At 39.1% G+C, this 24,766-nt stretch overlaps 2 protein-coding genes across 10 annotated transcripts; one reads left to right on the forward strand and one right to left on the reverse strand.

The window, feature by feature from the left end:
* Window positions 1–2,633: 2,633 nt before the first annotated feature.
* LOC308531995 (interleukin enhancer-binding factor 2-like) lies at window positions 2,634–3,701 on the forward strand (the record flags this gene model as incomplete). Its single annotated transcript, XM_081109150.1, is given in 2 exon segments — window positions 2,634–3,422; window positions 3,426–3,701. Coding segments are annotated over 2 exon segments (1,050 nt in total). The 5' UTR covers window positions 2,634–2,648.
* Window positions 3,702–3,920: 219 nt separating this feature from the next.
* DTWD1 (DTW domain containing 1) lies at window positions 3,921–24,751 on the reverse strand. 9 transcript variants are annotated; one of them, XM_081109074.1, is made up of 6 exons: window positions 24,649–24,731; window positions 20,978–21,004; window positions 18,447–18,766; window positions 12,485–12,628; window positions 10,380–10,629; window positions 3,921–4,247 (listed from the first exon to the last, which is right to left on the reverse strand). In XM_081109074.1, exons 3-6 carry the CDS (start codon window positions 18,708–18,710, stop codon window positions 4,000–4,002), a joined length of 906 nt encoding a protein of 301 aa, XP_080965200.1. In that variant the 5' UTR covers window positions 18,711–18,766; window positions 20,978–21,004; window positions 24,649–24,731; the 3' UTR covers window positions 3,921–3,999. The 9 variants fall into 9 exon arrangements, with proteins under 9 accessions (XP_080965200.1, XP_080965199.1, XP_080965198.1 ...); XM_081109073.1 differs by having other exon boundaries at window positions 20,953–21,004; XM_081109072.1 differs by having other exon boundaries at window positions 24,531–24,731.
* Between the last annotated feature and the right edge of the window lie 15 nt (window positions 24,752–24,766).

Raw genomic sequence — 24,766 nt, forward strand, 5'->3', positions numbered from 1 at the left:
AATGGTGACCTCATGGAACCAATCAGAAGTCCCAGATTCTAGACCAAGTTCTATCACTAACTAGTTTTGTGGGCAAGTTAGTTAATTTCTTTGGGCCTCAGTTTCCACATGTATACAAAATCAGGGATTGCTATATATTACAATATTCCAAATGTCCTATTTTTACAGGATGTTAGTAGCCATTATTTATTCAATTAAGTTTTAAGAAATACTAACCTAAATAAAGTTCTAAATGTTTATTTCAGGACTTTTTAGCATCTTTATGCTGTGCCCTTTGAATCTCTAAGAGGGGAATATAATGTGCAGCAAACTCATTTCACCATTAACTAGTATTTTCATGAAACATGTGTCCCCCTGAATATACTTTTGGGAAATGTACTATTATTTCTAGCATTACAAATGAGTAAATTTATGTCAGGGTCCCAGAAAGAAACAGAGGGCAACTTCAAGTGGGGACGTTTAAGTAAAAGAATATGCTAAATGACTATTTACAAAGATATGGGCAGGGTTTATGGAAACCCTGGAGCTAATAATACCCGGGAGGCGTTACTATTCCTAAGTGAACAGGGGCAAAGGGGGGGGGGGACCTGAAATGCAAAAGTGTAGCTGCAATAACTGAAGAATGGCCTTCCATAGAGGATAACTACGGTGCCCTGGCAGGAAAGGAGGCCGGGGAAATACACACAATTTCATTTGCTTTTCAACCTCCAATCTCTCGCTGGTGCTTCTCATTTGTTGAAACCAACCAAAAGCCAGAGGGTAAAGGAACCTGCCTACCTGAGACAACTGAGAGAAGAACGGACGAGTGGAGGGGGCATCCAGAGGGGCCCGCAGAAGCTACCAGCACAGGACTCCGTTCACAAGCAGGTAGATTAGGTGACTAAATGATGTCCTCAGGACTCAGTCTCTATCTCTCCGCTCTGCTTTCCTTTGCTGGCTTCATTCTAAGGCAGGCTCTTGCCACCTGCAGCACAGACGCCAGCAGCAGCTCTAAGGTTATCTCATTTAGTTTACAATTCCAAATAAAATAAAATAAAATAAAAGGGTAAAGAAAAGACTTACTGTAGGCCAGGTGCTTTTGAAAGCCATTTAGATACATCAACTCAAGTTAATTCTCGTAAGTATCCTATACTAGTAAGGTAGCTATTGTATTACCTTACCTTTAGAGATGAAGAAACTGACATATGACTGGTAAGTGGAAAAGGAAAGCTGAAATTTAGATTCAGATAGTCTACCTCTAGAGTCTGCGCCTTTAACCACTGCACTTAGTGCTTCTTGATAAATAAGCCCTATTTTCTAAGCATCCACATCATTTATCAGAAAGGATGCTGGGTCATGTGCTCACCACTGAATCAACCACCTGATCCATGTGTCCAAGCCTACGACAGGGACCCATGACTGCTAGGAATTTCTCCCTAAAAAAGACGCCAGACAGATGTACAAAGCAACAATTGTCCATCATAGGCAGTGTGGACGTGAAATAGTTCTAGGGACTGGAACTACAATTCTAGTTCTGCCTGTGTTTGCCATTAACTTCAAATTACCTATCACTTCACTGTCAGCAAGGAGATTCTGATCCCATTTACCTCCAAACGTGGTAGTGAGAATAAGTGGAAAGATACAAGGATCTTAAAACAAATATCTAAATATATCAAATTAAATAGATATAAATATAACACATTATTATAGTAAAATATAGTAGTAAGATTGAGATATGCCAAACTTGAGCTAATAACTTCTTAAGCTAATTTTTCAGTCAACATTATCTCTGAAAATTTCCTTAAAAATGACATCCTTTTAAAAATATATGAGGTAAGCCCTAACCGGTTTGGCTCAGTGGATACAGCGTTGGCCTGCGGACTCAGGGTCCCAGGTTTGATTCTGGTCAAGGGCATGTACCTTGGTTGCGGGCACATACCCAGTGGGGAGTGTGCAGGAAGCAGCTAATCGGTGTTTCTCTCTCATCGATGTTTCTAATTCTCTATCCCTCTCCCTTCCTCTCTGTAAAAAATCAATAAAATAGGAAAAACCTCACATAAGGGTAAAACCGTCCGGAGGAAAAAGTAGAAGGATAGCGTTTACTTTTACTGAAAAAGTTAAAATTCTCTTTTATTCTAGTGAAGGGAAAGAGAAAGAAAATAAATCCTGCTAGCAGAGAATAGTTTCAATCCATTGACCTCTAGGTTATGGGCCCAGCACGCTTCCGCTGCGCCACTCTGCTTCTGCGGGTGCAGGGGGCTCCTGATTCCTATAGAAAGTTTCCTACGTGATCTCTGTCCTAATCGCTTTACACAGCGCCGTCTAAGTTTTGGTAAAAAGAAAAAAAAATCGTCATTACTGTCTAATCTGATTGACTAGTTCCTGACGCAGCAGGGATTTTTAATTGGTTTACAAGCCCGTTTTCTACGGTACACCAATAAGCATAAGCGGAGGAGTAAGGCGGGAGCCAATCGTGCCGTGGTGTGTTGGCATCCAGGCAAGCCGCCTCTGCTTGGAAGAGAGGGGTGGCTGGTGTGGCTTCCATTGTTCAGGATCTGGGGCGACAAGAGGCCGAGGTCATGGTGGGCGCTTTGGTTCCCAAGAAGGCCCTGGGAGGAGGGTTCAGGCCCTTGGTGCCCCACATCCCATTTGATGTCTATTTGTGTGAAATGGCCTTCCCTCGGGTTAAGCCAGCACCTGATGAGTCTTCCTTCAGTGAGGCATTGCCGAAAAGAAATCAGGACCTTGCTCCTAATTCTGCTGAACAGGCCTCTATCCTTTCTCTGGTGACAAAAATAAGCAATGTGATTGACAATTTGATTGTGGCTCCAGGGACATTTGAAGTGCAGGTTGAAGAAGTGCAACAGGTTGGATCATATAAAAAGGGAACAATGACTACAGGACATCATGTGGCTGGCCTGGTGGTCATCCTAAAGATTTTGCCAACGTTGGAAGCCGTTGCTGCCCTCGGGAACACAGTCCTGGAAAGCCTAAGAGCACAGGATCCGTCTGAGGTTTGGACCACGCTGACCAATGAAACTGGCTTTCAGATCAGTTCTTCTGATGCTACAGTGAAGATTCTCATTACAACAGTGCCACCCAATCTCCGAAAACTGGATCCAGACCTCCATTTGGACATCAAGGTGTTGCAGAGTGCCTTAGCAGCCATCCGCCATGCCCGCTGGTTTGAAGAAGATGCTTCTCAGTCCACAGTTAAAGTTCTCATCAGACTTCACAAGGACCTGAGGATTTGTTTTCCTGGCTTTGAGCCCCTCACACCCTGGATCCTTGACCTACTCGGACACTATGCCGTGATGAACAACCCCACCGGACAGCCTTTGGCCCTACATGTGGCATACAGGCGTTGCTTGCAGATTCTGGCTGCAGGACTGTTCTTGCCAGGGTCAATGGGTATCACAGACCCCTGTGAGAGTGGCAACTTCTGAGTACACACGGTCATGACTTTGGAACAGCAGGACATGGTCTGCTACACAGCTCAGACTCTGGTCCGAATCCTCTCACACAGTGGCTTTAGGAAGATCCTTGGCCAGGAGGGTGATGCCAGCTATCTTGCTTCTGAAATATCTACCTGGGATGGAGTGATAGTGACACCTTCAGAAAAGGCTTATGAGAAGCCACCAGAGAAGGAAGGGGAGGAAGAGGAGAATACAGAAGAACCACCTCAACGAGAGGAGGAGGAAAGCATGGAGACTCAGGAGTGACTCCCTTCTCTCCACCCTTCTTACCCACGGGGAAGATGGAGCCTGAGATAACTGCTACTGGGCTCTATATGGTGGCATTTCTGAGGGCTGGGGGAGACAGGAAAGAAAATAAAAAACTATGGAAGGAAAAAAAATCAATAAAATATATTTTAAACATATGAGGTAAAATAAATAAAGCCTTATTTTTTAAAGTGGTCTTGCAGACATGACACATGAATATTCCCTAAGAATAAACAAAGCACAATGACAAGTTTATTGATTTTAACAAAATAAAGAAACAAAAGTGGCTTCTTAAAAACTAATGAGTAATTTTTCTTGTTTCCTTGTCTCCAGAGCATTTGGCATTCTTTATCAACTGGTACATAAAAGAGTAGAAAAATAGAAGATTGTCATATTGTCCTTTGTATTTCTCTTCTAATATATCAGTATGGTAGTCTACCAGAAAGTAGTAGATGGCTTCAATTGTGGAAAGGAAGGTATCTGGCTTTCCTTTTTGATGGCGCCAAAAGCAAGTTTTTCTTGTTTTCAACTCAACTTGTAGCAACCCTGCCAAAAACAAATAAGAAAAGTATAAATATATATACATTTTATTCTCACCCAAGGATGTTTATTGATCCTAGACAGAGAAGAGGAAGGGAGGGACACAGAGAAAGAGAGAGAGAGAAAGGGAGAGAGAGAGAGAAAGACTGGTTGCCTCACATATGCACAATGACCAGGGACTGAACCCACAATCTAGGTATGTGCCCTGACCTGGAATCGAGCCAGCAACCTTTTTGGTATACGAGACAACATTTCAACTAATTGAACCACCCACCCACGACTAAATATTTCTTAATCACAGGGTGTGGTACAATTAAATGATTTCTATTAGAATTTTTTTTTAAAGAGCACAGATAAAACCACTTGCTCCCAATTTAAAGTAAGATATTTTTGCCCTAGCCAGTTTGGCTCCGTGGATAGAGCATCAGCCCACAGATTGAAGGGTCCTGGGTTCGATTCCAGTCAAGCGCACGTATCTTGGTTGCAGGCTGGATCCCTGGCCCCAGTCTGAGCTTGTGTGCAAGGCAACCAATTGATGTGTCTCTTTCACATTGATGTTTCTCTCTCTCTCTGTCTCTCCCCCTCCTTTCCACTTTCTCTAAAAATCAATGAAAAAATATCCTTGGGTGAGGATTAACAAAAATAAAGAAATAAAATATTTTCTTAAATGCTTTAAAGTATCTACAGAAGCAATATAAAACACAGATTGAAATCTTATACCTGTAAGTCTTGGACCTGGTAGCAATGGGTAAAAGTAGTTAATATTTAAGGGATTCATCTCTCTCACTCTCCTCTCTCTCTCTCTCTCTCTCTCTCTCTCTCTCTCTCTCTCTCTCTCTCTCTCTCTCTCTCTCTCTTCTCTTTCTCTCATCTTCATCCCAGGAGTGAGGATATTTCTTTCCTATTAATTTTTAGAGAGAGTGGGACGAGGGGAAGGGAAGAGAGAAATATTGCCATGAGAAAGACACTTTGATTGGTTGCCTCCTGCTCGAGTCCCAACCCAGGCCTGGATTGAACCTGCAACTAAAATATGTGCCTTTGACTGGGAATTGAACCCACAGCTGACACTCTAACCACTGAGCAACCAGCCACAGCAAAAGTCATCTCTTTCTGCTACCTACCACTGTCGTTTTTTATTTAAACTTGTGACAGGACTAAATTCACCAGTTTTCAGAAGGGTTTCATTTCCTTGATAAATTAACATTTAAAACATCATTCTGAAACTCACTAAGAAATAGGCAGGTTAATGGTCTTGAATGCATCTAGAAGTACTGAAAATGTTGTAAGCAATTAGTACAATTAAAATCTTAACATAGGCGGTGGGGACCACTTTGTAAAGTATATGATTGTCTAACCACTATGCTGTACACCTGAAACTAATATAAAATAATATTGCATGTAAACTGTAATTGAAAAATAAAATTAAAAAAAAATCTAAACGTAGAATTTTGACATCATCAATGTAATTTATAAAAAGAAACAAACTAAGAGCAACTATTATAATAATGCTAGTTTCTATAATACATCTAATATATTCTAAAATATCTAATCTAATGAAAGGGTAATATTATGCAAATTAATCATCACTCTGACACAAAGATGGCAGCGCCCATAGCGTCCCATGCCCTGGCCAGGGAGGGAGGGAGGGCGGGCTGCGGACACAACGCAGGGCTGCTGGGCTGGGGGCGTGCCCCCGGCAGCTGCAGCATGGCTCAGGCACGCCCCCAACCCAGCGGACACAACGCAGGGGGTCCTCCGCACATGAGCTGTAGAGGAAAACACCTTTTCTGATCGCTAAGCGGCTAAGCTCCCTGTACACCTCCACTAGCAGTGTTCTTGGTAACTTTGGTAATAAGAATCCAAGAAGGTGATCTAGGGTTTTCCCACCACACTCCTGGAGGAAAAAACGAAGGTCCGCTGCTGGAGGGGTTAAGAAATGTCATATCCTGCCCTAGCCAGTTTGACTCAGTGGATAGAACCTCGGCCTGCCGACCACAGGGTCCGGGTTCAATTCTGATCAAGGGCATGTAGCTAGGTTGCAGACTCCTCCCAGGCCGGGCCCAGGTCAGGGCTCATGCAGGAGGCAACCAATTGAAGTGTCCCTCACATTGATGTTTCTCTCCTGTCTTTCCTCTCTCTTCCAAGCTCTCTAAAAAATCAATGGAAACATATCCTCAGGTGAGGATAAAGAAAAAAAAAAGAAAGAAAGAAAGAAATGTTATATCCTATGAAAGACACATCTTGAAAATGGCTAAAGAAAGTTGTCATTTTTTCATGGTGAAGGGACTGGAGTCCGTGTTGATGAAAACACCTTGGCGGCTGTGGCAGTGGCGGCAGCAGCAGGGTGATGGGGCTGGCGCCTTCCCCTGATCAGCCTGGTCACCTCCCGCAAAGGGAGGCCAGACTCCTGAGGGCTCCCAGTCTGTGAGAGGGGGCAGGCTGGGCTGTGGACCCCCCCCCCCCAACCCAGTGCACAAATTTCATGCACCAGGCCTCTAGTTAAATAAAAAAACCAATATTTAGTGACTATCACCACTAATCTATCCTGTCTTAAAAATTTCCTTGGAAATATATAGACATATAGAACCTTTTAAATTACACTAAAATACATAGACATGAAATTAGTTAGAAAATTTATATTTTTAAAAGTTTGATATATACATTTAAAAAAATTTCTTGCCAGTATTTCTGGCAATCAATAACTTTAAGATAACTACACAAATTATTTTAGCAGTAAAACTTGAAAGCAGGTAACTGTAGATGGCTTTTCCCTCTAAAATTATTGCCTGAATTTCTTCAACCAAAAAATGGGAATGAAAATCATATTGTTTTGAGGACTAAATAAGGTAATATACTAGTATGACGCGCATTCATTAACACACTAAGTATAGTTTGGGAAATGTTTATAATGTGAACAAATCTGTCAAAATGAAGGGATAGAGCTGGCAATTTTTAAAACAAATTATGATATAATTCCCACTTTAATCATCTGGACCCTCTCCCTAACAAAAAGAAAACCATCCTTCCCACCACATCCCCCCAAAGCTTCCCATGGTGAATCTTCAAGAATGTATGTCAGTTCATGTGTAGATTTACACTACATGATTAAATTAGACATTCAACCTTTAAATGTGTTATTTTGACAGTAGTAAAACACCCAGAGCTTTCCTCTGTAAAGTCTGGCAAAATGATGTTTTTACATTGTTAAGGGGATTCTTAACCTCAGCACTCATAGTAAGATAACAGAAACATTACTTTTTTAATACATTAATTTTGAGGGTTTAAACTGAGGTTTAGAGTTGTTCACATTAATCCCATGAAATGATAAAATGTTTTCAAGCCTAAAGGCAATGATTTATAACAAACATGAGTTGTTTCTTGTGGAAGTAATTGGGCTTATCTGGAAAATGGTACTTCACAAATACAGAGATTGTAAATAGGCACAGAGCCCGATTTCCCTGTGGTGAACGGTGGAGCCAGAGTAGGACATGCAGAGAAGACTGACTCTAGAAATCGGTTTATTTCATGATTTTGAAGGGATTGAGACATACTTTTTAAAATGTAATGTAGCCCAGAATTAAAATGGATGATACTTTCTATGTGATGTGAGAAGAACAAAAATTATTCTGTACAAATCTGATTTTAAGCCTTAAGCTCAAATGCGGACACTCTGAAAACAGATTTTGAACTGTACCTCAGAAATTCCTTATATAGTTTTTTTCAAGTGTTTTCACTTAACGTCTTTCATTGGATCCTTTCAATAACCATATAAAGAAAAATAGCTCAGAAAAATCTTCAAACTGGGGAGTAATTTGCTGCTATAACCATCCAAGGTAATGTGGCCGGCAGTATCCAAAGAGCAGGGTTTTAGGGTTCCATTTCTCTATTAAACATCAGCAACAAGATTCTTCCAGGTCATGTGCTCTGCAGTGTCTCTCTCACATACACACACACAGACACACACACACACACACACACACACAATTTCTCTGTCTCTATCTCTCTATCTTTCTCACACACATACACATAAGCACACAGAGAACAGGAAAGCAATCTTACTAACATTTATGTTGATTTCACAGGTATGAACCATGTAAATTAAGCTAATTAACTTTACTAATGTCACTCACTTTAGCTTGGTACTGATTAACACAAGTCAGACTCCGAAAAAAAAAACACGTGTCATAAACTTTCTTTTCTTAATGGTGTACTTTTGACAACAGCCTGAGAGAAGCTCTCCCAGGTTGAAACTGTTTTGGCAACTGCCTATTACCAACTAGGTTGGTAGCTAGCTCTCTTGCCTTATAATCGCATATGGTACACAAATAAAGCCACCAAAAAGCTGGAAATAAAACTAAAGCTTTTAGAAAATCTGAGAAAGCCTGAAGAACTGAGTAGGTGAAACAGCATGAGAGTTCATAAGAGCTCCTGTTCTTCATATTACTGGTTGTCGTACTTGGGGAAATAAAGCTACTCTTTTACTAATAAACCATTATTATTAGGAACTAATCTTTTCACTCCAAGAGAAAAAGAGATATAAAACAAGAAAGAAAATCACTGTAATGTTAAAGCTGCCTCTCTCTGCCTCTCTCTGCCTCTCTCTGCCTCTCTCTGCCCCTCTCTCTCTTTCTTTCTCTCTCTCTCTCTCTCTCTCTCTCTCTCTCTCTCTCTCTCTCTCTCTCTCTCTCTCTCTACACACACACACACTTTTTTTTCTTGGCTCTGTCCTTTGAAGCGACGACATCCAAACAGTAATAAATTTACCAGATCTTGATTTCTAATATCATTCCCCATTAAAAAAGCACCACAGTTCCTTTGAATGACTGGTTATTGGTCTGGGGCAGGAGAAAAGTGCAAGTAAACTTTGAATGATTAATTCTAGGTCTGAGGAAGGAAAAAGTGCTGAACCAGAAAGACTAATGAGGCCATGCCTCAAAGGACTTGAAGCGCTCCCACTGACAAAATCTGAGACAATCTGGGCATAAAAATATATATAATCATTATAGATTTTAACATACTGAATTAAAAAGGCATGTATCACACCACAGTGACCTCATAAATGGTACAAGGAGAGAAGACAAAAGAGGAGGAGAAAAAGGAAAAGCTCTTCCTTACATAAGAATGCCAGCCAACAAATATAGAAGAAATAATAAAATTAAAATTTTATCATTTTGCAATTCTCGATATAATTACTGATTTAAAGAAGCATCATCAGTGAATACAAAAACCTCTGAATGAAAAGCAGTTGGTAAACAGACAGTCCACAGTCTCAAAGCATCCCCTCACAGATTACTACTAATGTCGAAGAAGAAAATAAATCTTTAGAACGGAGAGATCTGGCAATCACCTTTAACCAAGAACTGAAAGTTATCACCAATAATGGAACTTATTTAAATGCCTCCTGCTTTGATGCAATAATTAGTAAACAACGTCACCTATATGAATAGGGTAATCATATACTTTATCAGTTAAATAGCCTCATTTCTAAGAGTAAAAAGCAATCTTATTAATAATTATACCAAAACAATAGTTATAAACTGGAATTGTCATGGGAAATCCTGGATTTATTCTTATCTGTAAGGATCCTTGCAAAAAATTTTAAACTGAATCTAATCACAATGAAACATTCAGACAACTGGCCTGTCCACTTCACACAATTCTAAGTCATGAAAAACAAAAACAGGGAACTGTTCTACATTAAGAGAGAATGGAGAGACGTAACCAAATGGAATGTGAGTTTACATACCACAGCATACATCAGAGGAAAAAAAGCTACAGAATATCTTTTTGGGTCAATTAGGGAAATGTGAATTTGGACTGTATATTAGACATTACAGAAGTTTTGTTAATTTCTTAAAGTGATAATGATACTATGATCATGCAATTATTCTTAAAAGATGTACACAGGCATTTAAAGGTGAAGTGTTGTAAAGCCTACATCCTTCTTTCAAAAGGTTCAACCAAAAAAATATGTATCTAAGTATACAACACACATAATACAGAAAAGAGAAATAAAGCAAATGTGGTAAAAGATGTATGGGTAGTTAATGCAATTCTTCTAATGTGTCTGTAGACATGAAGTTTTCTGAAATGAAAGTTGGGGGGGAAAAGCAATACAAAAACAATTTTTTTTCTTACCTTGAAGTCTCTCATCAGTGAATATTTTGTTTGTTTGGTTCCAGGTGCTATCTATAAATATAATTTTTTTCAGTGTTGTCTCTTTGCACTTGTTGTCATTCAAATCTTGTTCTTCAGTTTTCTTGCGTTTACTAGATGGCTTGTCAGGGTCATCATTTTTGCCTCTCACGTTATTTTGAATCCTTTTTTGCAGATGAAAAGAAATATCTTTTATTGAGACAGACTTAGGTCCAGGAAAAATGAGCGCAACCTAAAGCAAAGAAACTTAAGTTAATAGTGTGTGATTATGATCAGAATGAATAAATTCTGACTTAAAACTTTAAGAGAAAAAAAATGAATATCTAAGAAACAAGCATTAGCTTCTACTACATCCACTTCTTCAACACATATGGTAAAGTATTTGACTCTTTCCAAGTAATTTATAATCACTGTATACTACCTAAAAGTTTTATTTCAAAATAAGTTATTCACCTGTGGATAGAAACCTAGTTAATTGTACCTTGAAAGAGAAAACTAAACTTTATAATATTTCATAAGATCAAAGGCAAAGTCTGTGATATTTTGTAAAAAAACCATTGAAAAGTGCTCAATAATTAAATATTTTCACCTATATAATAGACAAAACAAATGATACACAGTCAATACTGGTAAGCAATTTGGCAACTTGAAGAGTTTTGAAATGTTCACACTCTTTCATCAAATAATTTCACTTATGGGCATTTAATAAAATAATCCTAAATACCCACATACCCACCACACCCATAATATTTATTAAAAATATATCTATTACAGTACAAAATTAAAACTGAAAAATCTAACTTTAAAGGAAAAATTCTATAAATTATAGTACTTCTTTTAGCATTTTACTGAGACTTTATACTCCTAGAGCCTTCAATGAAATGTCTGAACGGCTGCTATTACAAAGCAGGCATCCAGTAAATATTTGTGAAATGAGTAGATGTTGGTAGAATTATGAGTATTTTATCCCCCATACTTTTCTGTATTTCCCAAATTTTCTTTAACAAGCATCATTTTAATATTAAAAATAAGCATTATAAAAATAAAAGAAACAACAAATCTTGAATTTTTAAACTTCAAAGTTATATACAAGTTGCTTAAACATCCACAATCCATGCCAATATTCCCCCTGCACTTAATTAGCAAAGTCTAGGGGTTTTAGATTTTCTTGGATTATAAGATATCACATCACTTTATTGAACCTAGCACTGTGTTCTATTTAATTAACATAAATTATACCTAGTTGACCAGAGAAGGAAATGCAAATATATTCCTAGATCCAAAATTCAGGTATTATTTACAAACACAATTTTCTATATAAATTCAATAAAAAACATACTTATGAAAAAGGAAAAACCAAGTTCTTTTTAGAACAACTGAGTGTATGTATTAATTTTTAATTTTGTTTCTGATTAACAACACCAATAAATGATCCCCAATATACCTAAAAGGGCTTACAAGTTTCTTTAAAAAGTACCCAATGCCTACTTCTTTTTGAGATCTATTACAAAAGTGTTTTTCAACAAGGCCAGTAATATCTCACCAATGTGAAATTTCAACTATGCAAAAACCAATTAAGAATCTAGAAATGAGCAAGGAAGGCCTCTGAGCTGACAAAAGAAATGTTACAAAGGCCATATACTAAAGCTCTAAATTTAGGGAGAATTCCTGAAATTTTTTTTTCATTCAGTCTTTCTTTCCTTCTTTTGGAGAAATTCCAATAATGTTTGTACTCTGGTTTCTCAGTTCGCATTAAATTAGACCACCTATGTGTCGTATAGGCAGGACAATGAAGTGGGGAGAAAGTAAAAGTAGGCATAATAATATTGGCAAAGTGTAAAAACTTAAAGAATTCAGAAAAAAATGATAAAAAGCGGAGACTCAAAAAAGTCTAACAAATCTAGAATCGTCTGATCTCTTCAGATACCAATGAAATGAAGTGTATGTTGTTTAGTGCTAGATATAAGGATAACCCTAGATCATTAAGAAAAGTATTAAATTGTGTTCAAGTAAGTTCAGAACAACACTGGAATTTAAAGTTCATTTTTAGATTCAATGTGCACAGTTGCAAGAAATAAGCTACCTACTTCATGGTCCTCTTCTTCATATTCCGGAATACAAGGGTACGTGTAAATATTTACAAATTCAGGTGCTAAAAGTTTCGCGTGGATAGCAGTACTTTTGCCATCTGTTTCATTTGGATGTTTAATGATGTCAATCTTCAGTGGAAGCTAAAATTAAAAAATAAAAGTGAACAAGCTATATATTAAAATTCTAATTAGTATGTTAATACAAATGGTCTTTAAAGCTTAAACAGCAAACTCACACTACATCTCTATAAATATACTTATGGTTTGAAAATAATCCATTTCTACACCAGGCTGTTAAGAACAATAAGAATCATAAACCAAATCCAAATTTCTTCCTCGATATTGTTAATCATATGATAGAACTATTTTAACTCATTTAACAGAGAATCTGCTCTTAAAGCAAAGCTCCAATGTCATTTTCATTTATGTTACAAAGCCATTGAGTCCAATCACTTCTATTTCAGCATCTCTGCCAATAATATTTTTTAGAATTCCTATAAGCTTCAGATTTGTTCATTTTATGACATGTAAGAGGAAATAAAAGTTTGGGCAAAGTTTCATATCTAAAATTCAAGTTAAAATGTTGTTCCTTATACATCCTTTGACGTCATATATCCAATTATCCTTAGTTGTAAACATCATCATTCTCAGAAGTGTCTTTTAACAACACAAATGAAATAATTATCAACTGAAAAAAGCAGTAACAGAATGGACCTAGGAGGTGCATTCTATGGGTAAAAATAACTCTCTCAAAATGACTTGGCCTATTTCTCTTAAAGTTTATTTATTATGGGTTGTGTCCTTTCTCTATGCAAAATTAATATTATTTTGCATTTTTTTAGTTATATTTTCCTATTACTTTACTGATGTGGTTGGGTTTTCTGCATAATGCTTGTGCAAGTGCTGCACTCAGCCATGATTATGAAAATGAAAGCTTAGTCATCTCTCTCCCACTATATATAAGAACCCTCTCTGAGATGGACTTTGCACTGCAGGTTTCAAAGGACTTATTGTTATGATAAGCACTCTTCCAGCTCCTGTCCTACACTCAACAGGCAGCACTCTAGGTGTCTACCCTGACACACAGCTATTTTACCCTGGAGTACAAAACAATTTTTTAAACGGCTTTATTAACGAGAAGAAACTGATACAATAAACTACACACACTCATAGTGTACAATCTAATGAGTTTTAACATGTTACACCCTTGAGCTCATCACTACAATCAAGATGGTGCACATACCTATCACCCCCAAAGTCTTCTGTGCTTCCCTCTGTCCCCAACCTCCATCAACTCCCACCCACAGTCCTTAGGCAACCACTGATGTGCTATCACTTTAGATAAGCTTGATTTTACTGATTTCTATAAAAATAAAATTATACAGTATGTACTCTCTTCATCTAACTTTCTTCACAAAATAATTATTCTGAGATTCACCCATGCTGCTGTGTGTATCATTAATTCCAGAACTATTTTTTTAAGGAGTAGTTGGTACATGCTACTAAATGATCTCAATGGCACGTATTTTATCTTTTCAGATGATTACGTGAAAGAGGACAAACAGTGTATGCCCCAGAAGGGCCATAAATGTTTCCCAAATACTTTGCAATTTACGGTTTCAAACCCAATTTCTTCTACTATCTCCATTTAAGCCTAGTGATTAGTTATAAGTTAGGGCCAACTGGCTCAAATCATCAAAGCAACTTCTAGCTATAGAAAATTTACCATTTAAGTAGGCAGTTCACAAATGATTTTACATCAGCCTACTTCTGGCTGAACTCTACATCAGAATTCCCTCATGATGCTCAGTCTCAGGTAAACTATATTTCCTTTCCCCAGGGTCTGTCATTACCAGGTCAGCATTACTTTGCCCAGGGAAGGTAGGAAAGGGAAGAAGAAAAAGAAAGCAAATCATGACCAAGTATTCTAGTACTAATAAAATCAATTTTCTTTTATGGCTGATTAGTAGAGCTGAAAATTCCAAAGGTGATCAACATTTTTGACCAGCCAGCTACCTTTGAAAAATATCATTTGTATCAAGGACACAGGACTGAGTGTTATTAATGTATTTTACAAACTATGTACCTAGCCCAGTGGTCGGCAAATTGTGGCTCATGAGCCACATGCAGCTCTTTGGCCCCTTGAGTGTGGCTCTTCCACAAAATACCACGTGCGGGCGGGCATGTACAGTGCGATTGAAATTTCGTGGCCCATGCGCAGAAGTCGGTATTTTGTGGAAGAGCCACACTCAAGGGGCCAAAGAGCCACAGTTTGCCGACCACTGACCTAGTCTATTATAGACTAAAATCTACAAGCACTAGCAGAAGACAATTATGCAAATTTTGTGCTCAAGAAGTATTCCTGGGACCTAGTCCAGGTATCTGTAGTTCTCTGGAAGTTAAGCCTGAAATTTCTGATTCTATGCAAAGCACAGACACAGATCTTATCATAGAAATATATATTTGTGCTCTAGTTCACATATCTTAAAGGAAGATACTTCTTAAATAATGACAGGATAACACCAGAAGAGTTGACTAGATGCAGTTCAAATACAGATGTTTCATTTTCAAACATGTAAAGAACACCAATATGTCCTTTAACACTATGTATCCTATAAGAGATTTTTACCACAAACTTATCTGCCCAAATTTATCAAAATGCCATTAGCAGAAAGCCCTAACTAAGCCGTCCCCACAAGATTATTACTTTCTCAAAGAAAGCCTTTTAAAGTCTAGGACTTTAGTAAAAATGAAGCTTCCTTTTATCTTATCATTTTCTCTTCTTAAAAAAAAAAAAAACCAAGAGCATCTTTTAATTTTTTCATGCATTTCTCATGGCACTAAAAAAAAAAATCATATTCCACATAAAAGGACAGGAATTTATGAATTTATTTCCAGACTAAAATTTAATGCTTGGGAGGTAGTTATTTACTAGTATTATGTAATTATCTTCCTTTCCCAAGCAGGCTATCTAAAAGCAAATGCTAAACAATTTGTAAAAATAAAAATAAAGTAGAAATTAGAAAGAAAAACTTAGTTTTTATTATTAATATATATTATTAATGAATCAATTTTATAAACGGCCTTTAAAATATAGTCACTTTCAAAAACTGCATAGATAAGCAGGCCATTTAGAGTTGATCAAACAGTTGGCATAGTGTTTTGAGTCATTTCTATTAAGTAGTGTACATTAGACCACTGATTTGGGAAATAATCCTCTATTATTAAATTTCTATGAGAATGTTAGCCCTGTCAATATATCATTGAATTTTATTCTGATCTTCAATCCCTTTTGACCATAACAAAAAAGTTTTATATTAAAACTTTTCATGAAATACTTTCTTTATGTGGCTATAACATAAATAGATGATAGAATAATTCTGTGTACACTTCAAAAATAATACTTTGAAATGTAACTAAATTCTTATATGATAATGGGAAACTTAAAATAATTATTGTCCTCAAGTTCTCAGTTTTTCTGAAATAGCTATAAAGCTGATTAGAGTCCATGCTTACTTATTTTCAACCAGTAAACTTTCCAATAGCCTGTTAGTACGATTTTAGACCCCTGAGAAGACTGTGGACTTGACAAGAGAATATATAGGCTAAACTGAAATCCAAGTAACAGAATATGAGTATTAAATTATTCTTACTTCAAATTTAATGAACCTTAAGATCACCACATTAAATGTTTTAAGTGTAGTTACAACTTATTTTCTTACTAGCCAGTTCTAATGAGCTCATGTGTAATTTAGTCTCACTAATTCTAATGGGGAGGAGTCAAATTTTATACATTATTTGATTTACTCCTAGATCCCCAGTCACTGTTAGACATATTAACGTACACCTATCCTATATAATAAAAGGCTAACATGCAAATAGACCGAACAGCCGAACAACCGAACCGATTGCTATGATGTGCGCGGAACTGTCGGCCACGGTGGGATGGTAGAGCAGGTAAGCGGGGGTGCCAGACCAAGGTGGGGTGCTGGTCGATGTCATCAGGGCAAGCCTCTGGTGGTTACTGAAAATTCTTTGCTCCCGCATGCCATGGTCCCGCCCAGCACTCACACCCGCCACTAGCACCTGGCACTGAGTGATAGGGGCCGGCACCAGGTGCAAGTGGCGGCTGCCGGCCCCGATTACCCCTCAGGGCTTCTCCACCTTCCCCTGTTCCTGAGGGGAGATCGGGGCCAGCAGCCACCTCTTGCACCCACTGCCAGCAACGGCCCTGCTTGCACCCACAGCCAGTGCCAGAGCTGCCACTAACACCTGCTGCTGGCACCTGGCACCGGTCCCAATCGCTCGGCGCCATCAGTGGGTACAAGTGGCAGCTGCAGGCCCAATTGCCCCTGGGGGCTTCTCCACCTCCCCCTGCTCCTGAGGGGCTATTAGGGCAGCAGCTGACACTCACACCCACTGACGGTTCTGGCCCCATTCGCACCCTCTGCTGGCGCCGGCTCCAATTGCTCTGCACCGCCAGCGGGTGCGAGCGGGGCCAGCGCTGTCAGCATGTGGGAGCAGCAGTGGTGGGAGGGGCCACAGATAATGGGCTGAGACCTGACCCTGTGCCCACTGCAGCCTCACAGCCCACAGTTCCTTTCAAGGTGCACGAATTTGTGCACTGGGCTCCTAGTCTATAATAATAAAAGGGTAATATGCTAATTAGATCGGACGTCCTTCTGGATGAAGCTGAGGCCAGAGCAAAGCCCAGGTTCTGGTTGCCTGCCGGCTGCCTAAGGGAATCCACCTGGATCCTGGGTGCCTGCTGGTGGCTGGAGGGAAGCAGCCCAGGTCCTGGAGGGAAGCCAGTGCCAGCAGCCGGGGGAAGGAAGGCCTATTCTTGCTCGAATTTTTGTGCATTGGGCCTCTAGTCCTATATAATAAAGAGCTAATATGCTAATTAGACCTGATGGCAGAACAACCTTCTGGAATGACCAGTGGGCGGGTGGCAGGGCTGCGAGGCCTACCCTTGCACGAATTTCATGCATTGGGTCTCTAGTATTTATATAAAAGCCTTAGCAACTGTTTGACTGGCCGTCCGACTGGTAGCTATGACGTACAATGACCACCAGGGGGCAGATGCTTGGCAACTGCAGTTCTTGGGTGATGCACCTGGAACCAGAGAAGAGGGAGCCAGATTCCAGGGTGTGTCATCCGAGAACCACCCTCTTACAATCCGGGACCCCTTGGGGATGTCAGAGAGCTGGTTTTGGCCCAATCCCCGCAGGCCAGGCTGAGGAAACCCACTGGTGCACCGGGCCTCTAGTGTAATAATAAATTCTTTGATTACATAGACATGATGCTCTACAGATTTTTATACTTTATATAATAGTAGTCTTGATAAGCAACAAAAAATATAAGCCAAGTAATCAAGTCACATATATTTTTAAGATCTAGCTTTAAATTACTACAAATTGTAACACAGCCCAATGAGTAGGTCTTAGTCTTTTCAATTTTAGTATCTTTTCGTTTTAGTCACTGACAGGTGCTCCATATTCATGTACAGGATGGAGCTAAGCCCATTCTACAAAAGCCTAAACAAAAATGAAGCCTATCTAGTCCTTTGGTATATGTTTCCTCAGAGCAGTCCAAGGACCTGAGGTAGTTTTTGAAGCTCCTTCAGGCAGTCTATAAACTTGTCTCTTGCAGTATTCATGTTTATACCACATTTTTTTCTATGTTGTAAATGAATTATAATCATTAATTTAAAAAATAATTGATTTCATTAAAAACAACACCATCTCAGACCCTAGTGTTTTGGCAATCTGGATCTGTTTTTCCAGAGACAAGAAAAACAAACAGGTTTCCAGTCTGTAGGATTACATTTCTATTAATATAATTCATTTTCCTAATGATGCTATTTATCAAGTGTATCAATTACATTAGAACAGGAAAATATGAGATGTCTTTTTAAAATCTATGCTCCAACTTTCAAACAATTAAATTTCTTACCAACCTTCACAAGTGGCATCTGCTCCATAGGTACATTTTCAACTGGGACATAACACGTATAGCAGTAGAACATTCTTGAACCACCACATTTAAGACATTTTGATCTTCCACTTTGCTGAGCTTTTTGAAGAACTTCTTGAGATGCTAAGCGTAAGTTTTGAAGAGGATCTTCTGCAGCTATGGAAGTAGTTTGTGGTGGTTGTATTTCCACCAATCTTGAATTATTTTCTTCCCTCTCTTTGAGAAATATAGGTGGGCTGAGAGACATTTTTCATTCAAACCGAAGTTTAACATCTATTTCTACAACACATTATCGTAGGTGCACTGGAAAAAAAAATAGTGTGTGTGTGGGGGGGGGACAAAATAATAACAAAACATTTTACTCACTGTCTCCACATATAAAATTACTCAATTTAATTCACAACTGTGTGCTGTTTTTAGAATTAACAAAAGTTAACAAGTTTTTAAATCACTAAATTAGCATACTTTTGAATTAAATTTATTGGAAATACAAAATTAAAATGCAATAAACTCAAAACCATAAATTACCCTTTGGAGGGACCCTCCCATAAGAACAGAAAGGTGCTCTCTTAGAAAACTTATTTCAAATATAAAGTTTAGGTACCAACAATCCATTTTTCAGTGGCTATCTTTGTTTTCCAAACAGTAATTTTATTTTATAATAGGAATGCAATGGCTTAATGTATCAGCCAGGAATGTATTCAACCCAATAGGCTCTTTGAATTGATATAACCTCACATCTAATCTCAACCAGGACTAATGAAAATACAAGGTTCCAATATAATCAGCAAAATTTAGTTGGTTATGTTCTAAAAGATACTTTCCTCTCCAACTTAAAACACACATAAAAAATAAAACTAAAACCCTGGCCGGTGTGGCTAGAGCAGGGGTGGGCAAACTTTTTGACTCGAGGGCCACAATGGGTTCTTAAACTGGACCGGAGGGCCGGAACAAAAGCATGGATGGAGTGTTTGTGTGAACTAATATAAATTCAAAGTAAACATCATTACATAAAAAGGTACGGTCTTTTTTTTTTTAGTTTTATTCATTTCAAACGGGCCGAATTCGACCCGTGAGCCGTAGTTTGCCCACGGCTGGGCTAGAGTGTCCCACTGAAGGGTCCTGTGTTCAATTACTAGTCAAGGGCAAGTGCCTGTGTTTCAGGTTATAGTCTCAGCTCTGATGTGTGGGAGGCAACCAATTAATACAGTGGTTCTCAACCTTCTGGCCCTTTAAATACAGTTCCTCATGTTGTGACCCAACCATAAAATTATTTTCGTTGCTACATCATAACTGTAATGTTGTTACTGTTATGAATCATAATGTAAATATCTGATATGCAGGATGGTCTTAGGCGACCCCTGTTCGACCACCAAAGGGGTCGCGACCCACAGGTTGAGAACCACTGAATTAATGCATCTCTCTCACAATTGAAGTTTCTCTCTCTCTCCCCTAACCCTACTCCCTCTAAAAATCAATGGAAAAAATATCCTCCGGTAAGGATTAACAATAACAACAACAAAATATATAAATACATATATATATATATATATATATATATATATATATATATATATCAAGCATCTATTAAAATGAGCTGCATCTACTTTCAATTATTTGTAAAATATCTCAAAAGATAAAATATATCCCTGAAAAATAAAATACAATATTATAAATTTAAAGTTTTGTAGAGTAACATTAATATGCACTCATTCTAAGAATTCCTACTGCTTTTTTTTACACCATTCAGATTATTAGTTCTAGAAATAAAATAGGAAAATGACTTTTCCACTTAAATATTTCCTTCAAAGAAGGATGATGGTTGCCAAAACTGTATTCAAATACTCTGTAAGCACAATATCTTTTGAGTAGAAAGAGACTGGGGCCCTTTTGATTTTATATGCATTCCAAAACTATAAAATGATTCTCCTATTATAAAGTCTTAAGGCATTGTGGTGTTTAACTATGAGGCTCCAGGCACTCTGACAGGCAAAATACTGATTTGCAACAGGAAATGGTCTCCCAAATAGAATATGAACAAAAAGTCCAGTGGAACATAATATACAAGATAATTTACCAACAAGAAGTTTAGTGATACTAATTTAATTACTCATCAGGAGTTTACCTATAACAAAAAAAGCATTAACATGCTAATTAGACTGGATGGCCGAACAACCTTCCAGACGAAGCCAGGGCTGCAAGGGCTAAGCCCCTTGCAAAAAATTTTGTGCATTGGGCCTCTAGTATATATATATATAAAAGCCTAAGTGACCATTACAACCGAACAACCGGTCAACCAGTTGCTATGACGCGCACTGACCACCAGGGGGCAGACACTCAACGCAGGAGCTGACCCCTGATGGTCAGCGTGCTTCCACAGCCAACCTCCTATGGTCCCTCACCCTGGTCGGCCAACCTCCCGCAGCCCCACCCACCCCTGGATGGACCCCGGTTCGGCCTCAATCACCAGCCAGGCCAAGGGACCCTACCTGTACATAAATTCATGCACCGTACCTCTAGTAGATTATAAATTCCAGGGAGCTGGAGACCCAAAGAAGAAATGCAAAGGAAAACAATGATGTTCATTAAAGGAAAAATATACTTGCAAAATTTACCCAAGGGGAAAATCAAAATACTGTATAATAAACATTTTTGATGTGTACAGATCAGGTATAGATTTACATTTTTGATTTTACAGAAAAAGTGCTATTTCAGAATAATAGTCCAATCACTTTTTCTTGTCTCACAAATGGAAAACATCATCTACTTCTGACTCCCACACCAAATCACCTACTCCAAAACGGCTTCTATCTTTGTGACTATGCCCTCAATGACTAGAACAGTGCAGGATATTAAGCAGCCACCTTTTCTTGAGCCTCAGATCCTTTTAAGATCACTTGAGAGTCTCACACCTTACTTACAGCAAATGAATTTTACAGACACAATGTTTTTCTCACAATTTCATGAGATTTGTAGATCAGTAGAATTCATCTACAGATACATATAAAGAAATTCTAAGATCAAAAACTCATTCTAAGTACAGGAGGCAGCCTTAAAAGTCTAAATTTGGAGGGGAAAAAAGTCTAAATTTGGGTTTGTTCTGGTGTTGCTTGCAGTCCTTACAGAGAAACATTTTTAGGCTGTACCAATCTTGAGTTACTTCAATCACAGGACTCCTCCCAAAACAAACAAACAAACAAAATGGATTGGACTAATTCATTTCCCTGGGTATTCAATGGAAAACTAATGGTGCATTTTTTCTAGGGCTCTCAACATGCACTCCTTCTGAGATGCCTCAGAAACATCCCCTATACTTGGGCTTCCATCCATATAACTAAATAGATATTAGCGGAACCTTATATAAATATTGTTCCCCTACAGAAATCAGATATAAATACCTGTGAGACAGTGAAAGGGGCATGTTTATGACTCCCTTCCCTGACTCACCTACACACTCTCACTTATGGCTGATGTGGCCACAAAGAAGAGGTCAGCAGTAGTAGGTCATGGGCAGCTACCTCCAAAGGTCTCTGAAACCATATGACCAGCCAACAGCCTGCCTCAAATGTGTACAAATTATGTGTTGCAAACGTGATGATTCAAAACCTTCAAAACATACTTATTAACAGAAAATATATGCATGGGAGTTATTTGGAAAACATAAAGAGACTTTATATATGTTTGCTGATACAGTTCCTAGGGCAAGGGAAACAAAAGATAAAATAAACAAGTGGGACTACATCAAAATAAAAGGCTTTTGCACAGCAAAGAACCCACCAATAAAAGGAAAAGGGAACCCACTATATGGGAGAACATATTTGGCAACAATACATCTGATAAAGGGTAATATCCAAAATATATAAGAAGCTCATACAGTTTAACAAAAGGAAGACAAATAATCCAAGTAAAAAAATGGGCAAAGGACCTAAATAGACACTTTTCAAAAGAGGACATACAGAAGGCTAAGAGACATATGAAAAAATGCTCTAAGTTACTAATCATCAGAGAGATGCAAATTAAATGACAATTAGGTATCACCTCATACCTGTCAGAATGGCTACCATCAACAAATGACAAGTGCTGGTGAGGATGTGGAGAAAAGGAACCCTCATGCACTGCTGGTGGGAATGCAGACTGGGGCAGTCACTATGGAAAATAGTGTGGAGTTTCCTCAAAAACTTAAATATGGAACTGCAATTTGACCCAATGATTCCACTTCTAGGAATATAGTCTAAGAAACCTGAATGACCAATCAGAAAGAATGTATGCACCCCTATGTTCATAGCAGTGCAATTTAGGATAGCTAAGATCTGGAAACAGCCCAAGTGCCCATTAGTAGATGAGTGGATAAAAAAAAGCTGTGGTACATTTACACCATGGAATACTATGCAGTAGTAAAAAAGGACCTCGTGCCCTTTTGAGACAGCATGGAGGGACCTGGAGAGTATTATGCGAAGTGAAATAAGCCAGTCAGAAAAAGATAAGTATCACATGATCTCACTTATATGTGGAATCTAAAGAACAAAATAAACTGATGAATAAAATAGATCCAGAAAATAGAAGCATGGAACAGACTGTTGAACCTCAAAGGGAAGGCGGGGGTAGGTGGGTAGGTAGGAAGAGATTAACCAAATTAACTTTTATGCATAAATGCCATCACCCATGGTCACAGGCAATAGTGTGGTGAAGGCCTGGGGTGGGGGACAGCTGCAGGCTAGAAGGGATCAATGGGGAAAATTTCAACAATCAAGATTTTTAAAAAAATAAGTGGGGAGGGGGGGGGGGAGACTTTATTCCTAAGGAACTAACTGGTACATCCATCATTCTGGGACTTAGATTGAAAACAAATCCTTCTTCTACCCTATCCCCCCAAAAAACGAATTACTCACCAAGTCCCATCAATTCTACCTGGCACATAATCCTCTACTTTTAGTCTCAAAGTCAGGATTGTAGATAGTCTATGGCAATCTCTTACATCTCTACCTCTGTGCACTTATTGATTCCACATATTTAACATGGAAAAATGTACCTTAACTTCGAGTACCTTTGAGTGAAGTTATGTGTCCTAGCAGACAGTCAACTCTGCAAGGGCAGAGCTCTTTACTGGTCTCACCTATCCCTGCGTCTAATGCAGCAGGAGTCAGTCAACAAATACTTAACCAAACCAAAACCATTCTAAAAAAAAAAAAAAGAAAGAAAGAAAAAGAAAAAGCATACTGTATGCATCTTGCTACTGAAGTTCCTGACAAACTAATTTTATGGGCCAAATGCAGGCTGACATAAAAAATGCAGCCTGGCAGACCTCTTTTTGCAAAACAGTACTCATGGAAAAGCTCGTAACTACAACCAAGTTGACTCACCTCCTAATGAAACATTACAGAAGACTGTCCTGCATTGTAGGTGTTTTTTTTTAATTAAACCCCCTTCAAATATTTCTTTGCGGGAATATTTGTAAGAACCTGGTCACGTAACATATATAGATCTCACATCCACTCTGTAAATTCCAAGGTATCACCTTTTTCCGCACAGGACCCAGGGCCCCTCCCAGACCACCCCCGGGCGGGGGGGGGGGGGGGGCAGCCGGCACTTCGTAGTCGTCCCCGGTGCACCGGCTTCAGACGGAAGCAGCCCTTAAACGTTGTGGTTTTAGTGGCGGCTTTATCCGCCAACTCATCTCAGAGTGATCATATATTTCCTTACTTGTCCTATATTCCCTCCAAATAACTTAGCCATAGGTAACAAGCTCCTTTGCTTATTATGTAAGCATTATCTTAATATTTTAAATATTACAATGCATGGCACACTACGTCTGTGCTGCGTTTCTCCTGCCGCAAACCACTCCGAACACTAAAAATACAAAGAATAAAGTAGGGTCCCTAGAGACTAACTTTGCCAGGACAGACTTTCTTTGAGACGGAAAGCACCGAAAATAATTGTTGGAGGGGGTGGGGGGAGGTATTTTTTTCCTTTTTTTTTTCTTTTTTGAGAAAAATCTGGAAGTGTTTTTCCCCGAAGGGCCCACAACAACCAAAAAAATGCAAGCGCCGCGCAGGGACCCCGGAACGACCTCGGCGAGGGCTCGGCCGACGGCGCGTCCACTCCCCGCGGCCGCACGGAGCCCGCCGGGGCACTGGCGCCCAGAGGGGCGCGCACACCGGCCCGGGACACCGGAGTGGGACTCAGACCTGCCAGCCCGCGGTCCTCGCTCAGCTCCACGCGTCCTCCGCTCCCCGGGAGCCCGTGGCGAGCGCCCGCCCTGCTCGTGCACGAACGCGAACGCGGCGGAGCGCTTTCCGGGCGACA

The sequence above is a fragment of the Myotis nattereri genome (genome assembly GCF_964212035.1).
Source record: "Myotis nattereri genome assembly, chromosome: 1".
NCBI lineage: Eukaryota > Metazoa > Chordata > Mammalia > Chiroptera > Vespertilionidae > Myotis > Myotis nattereri.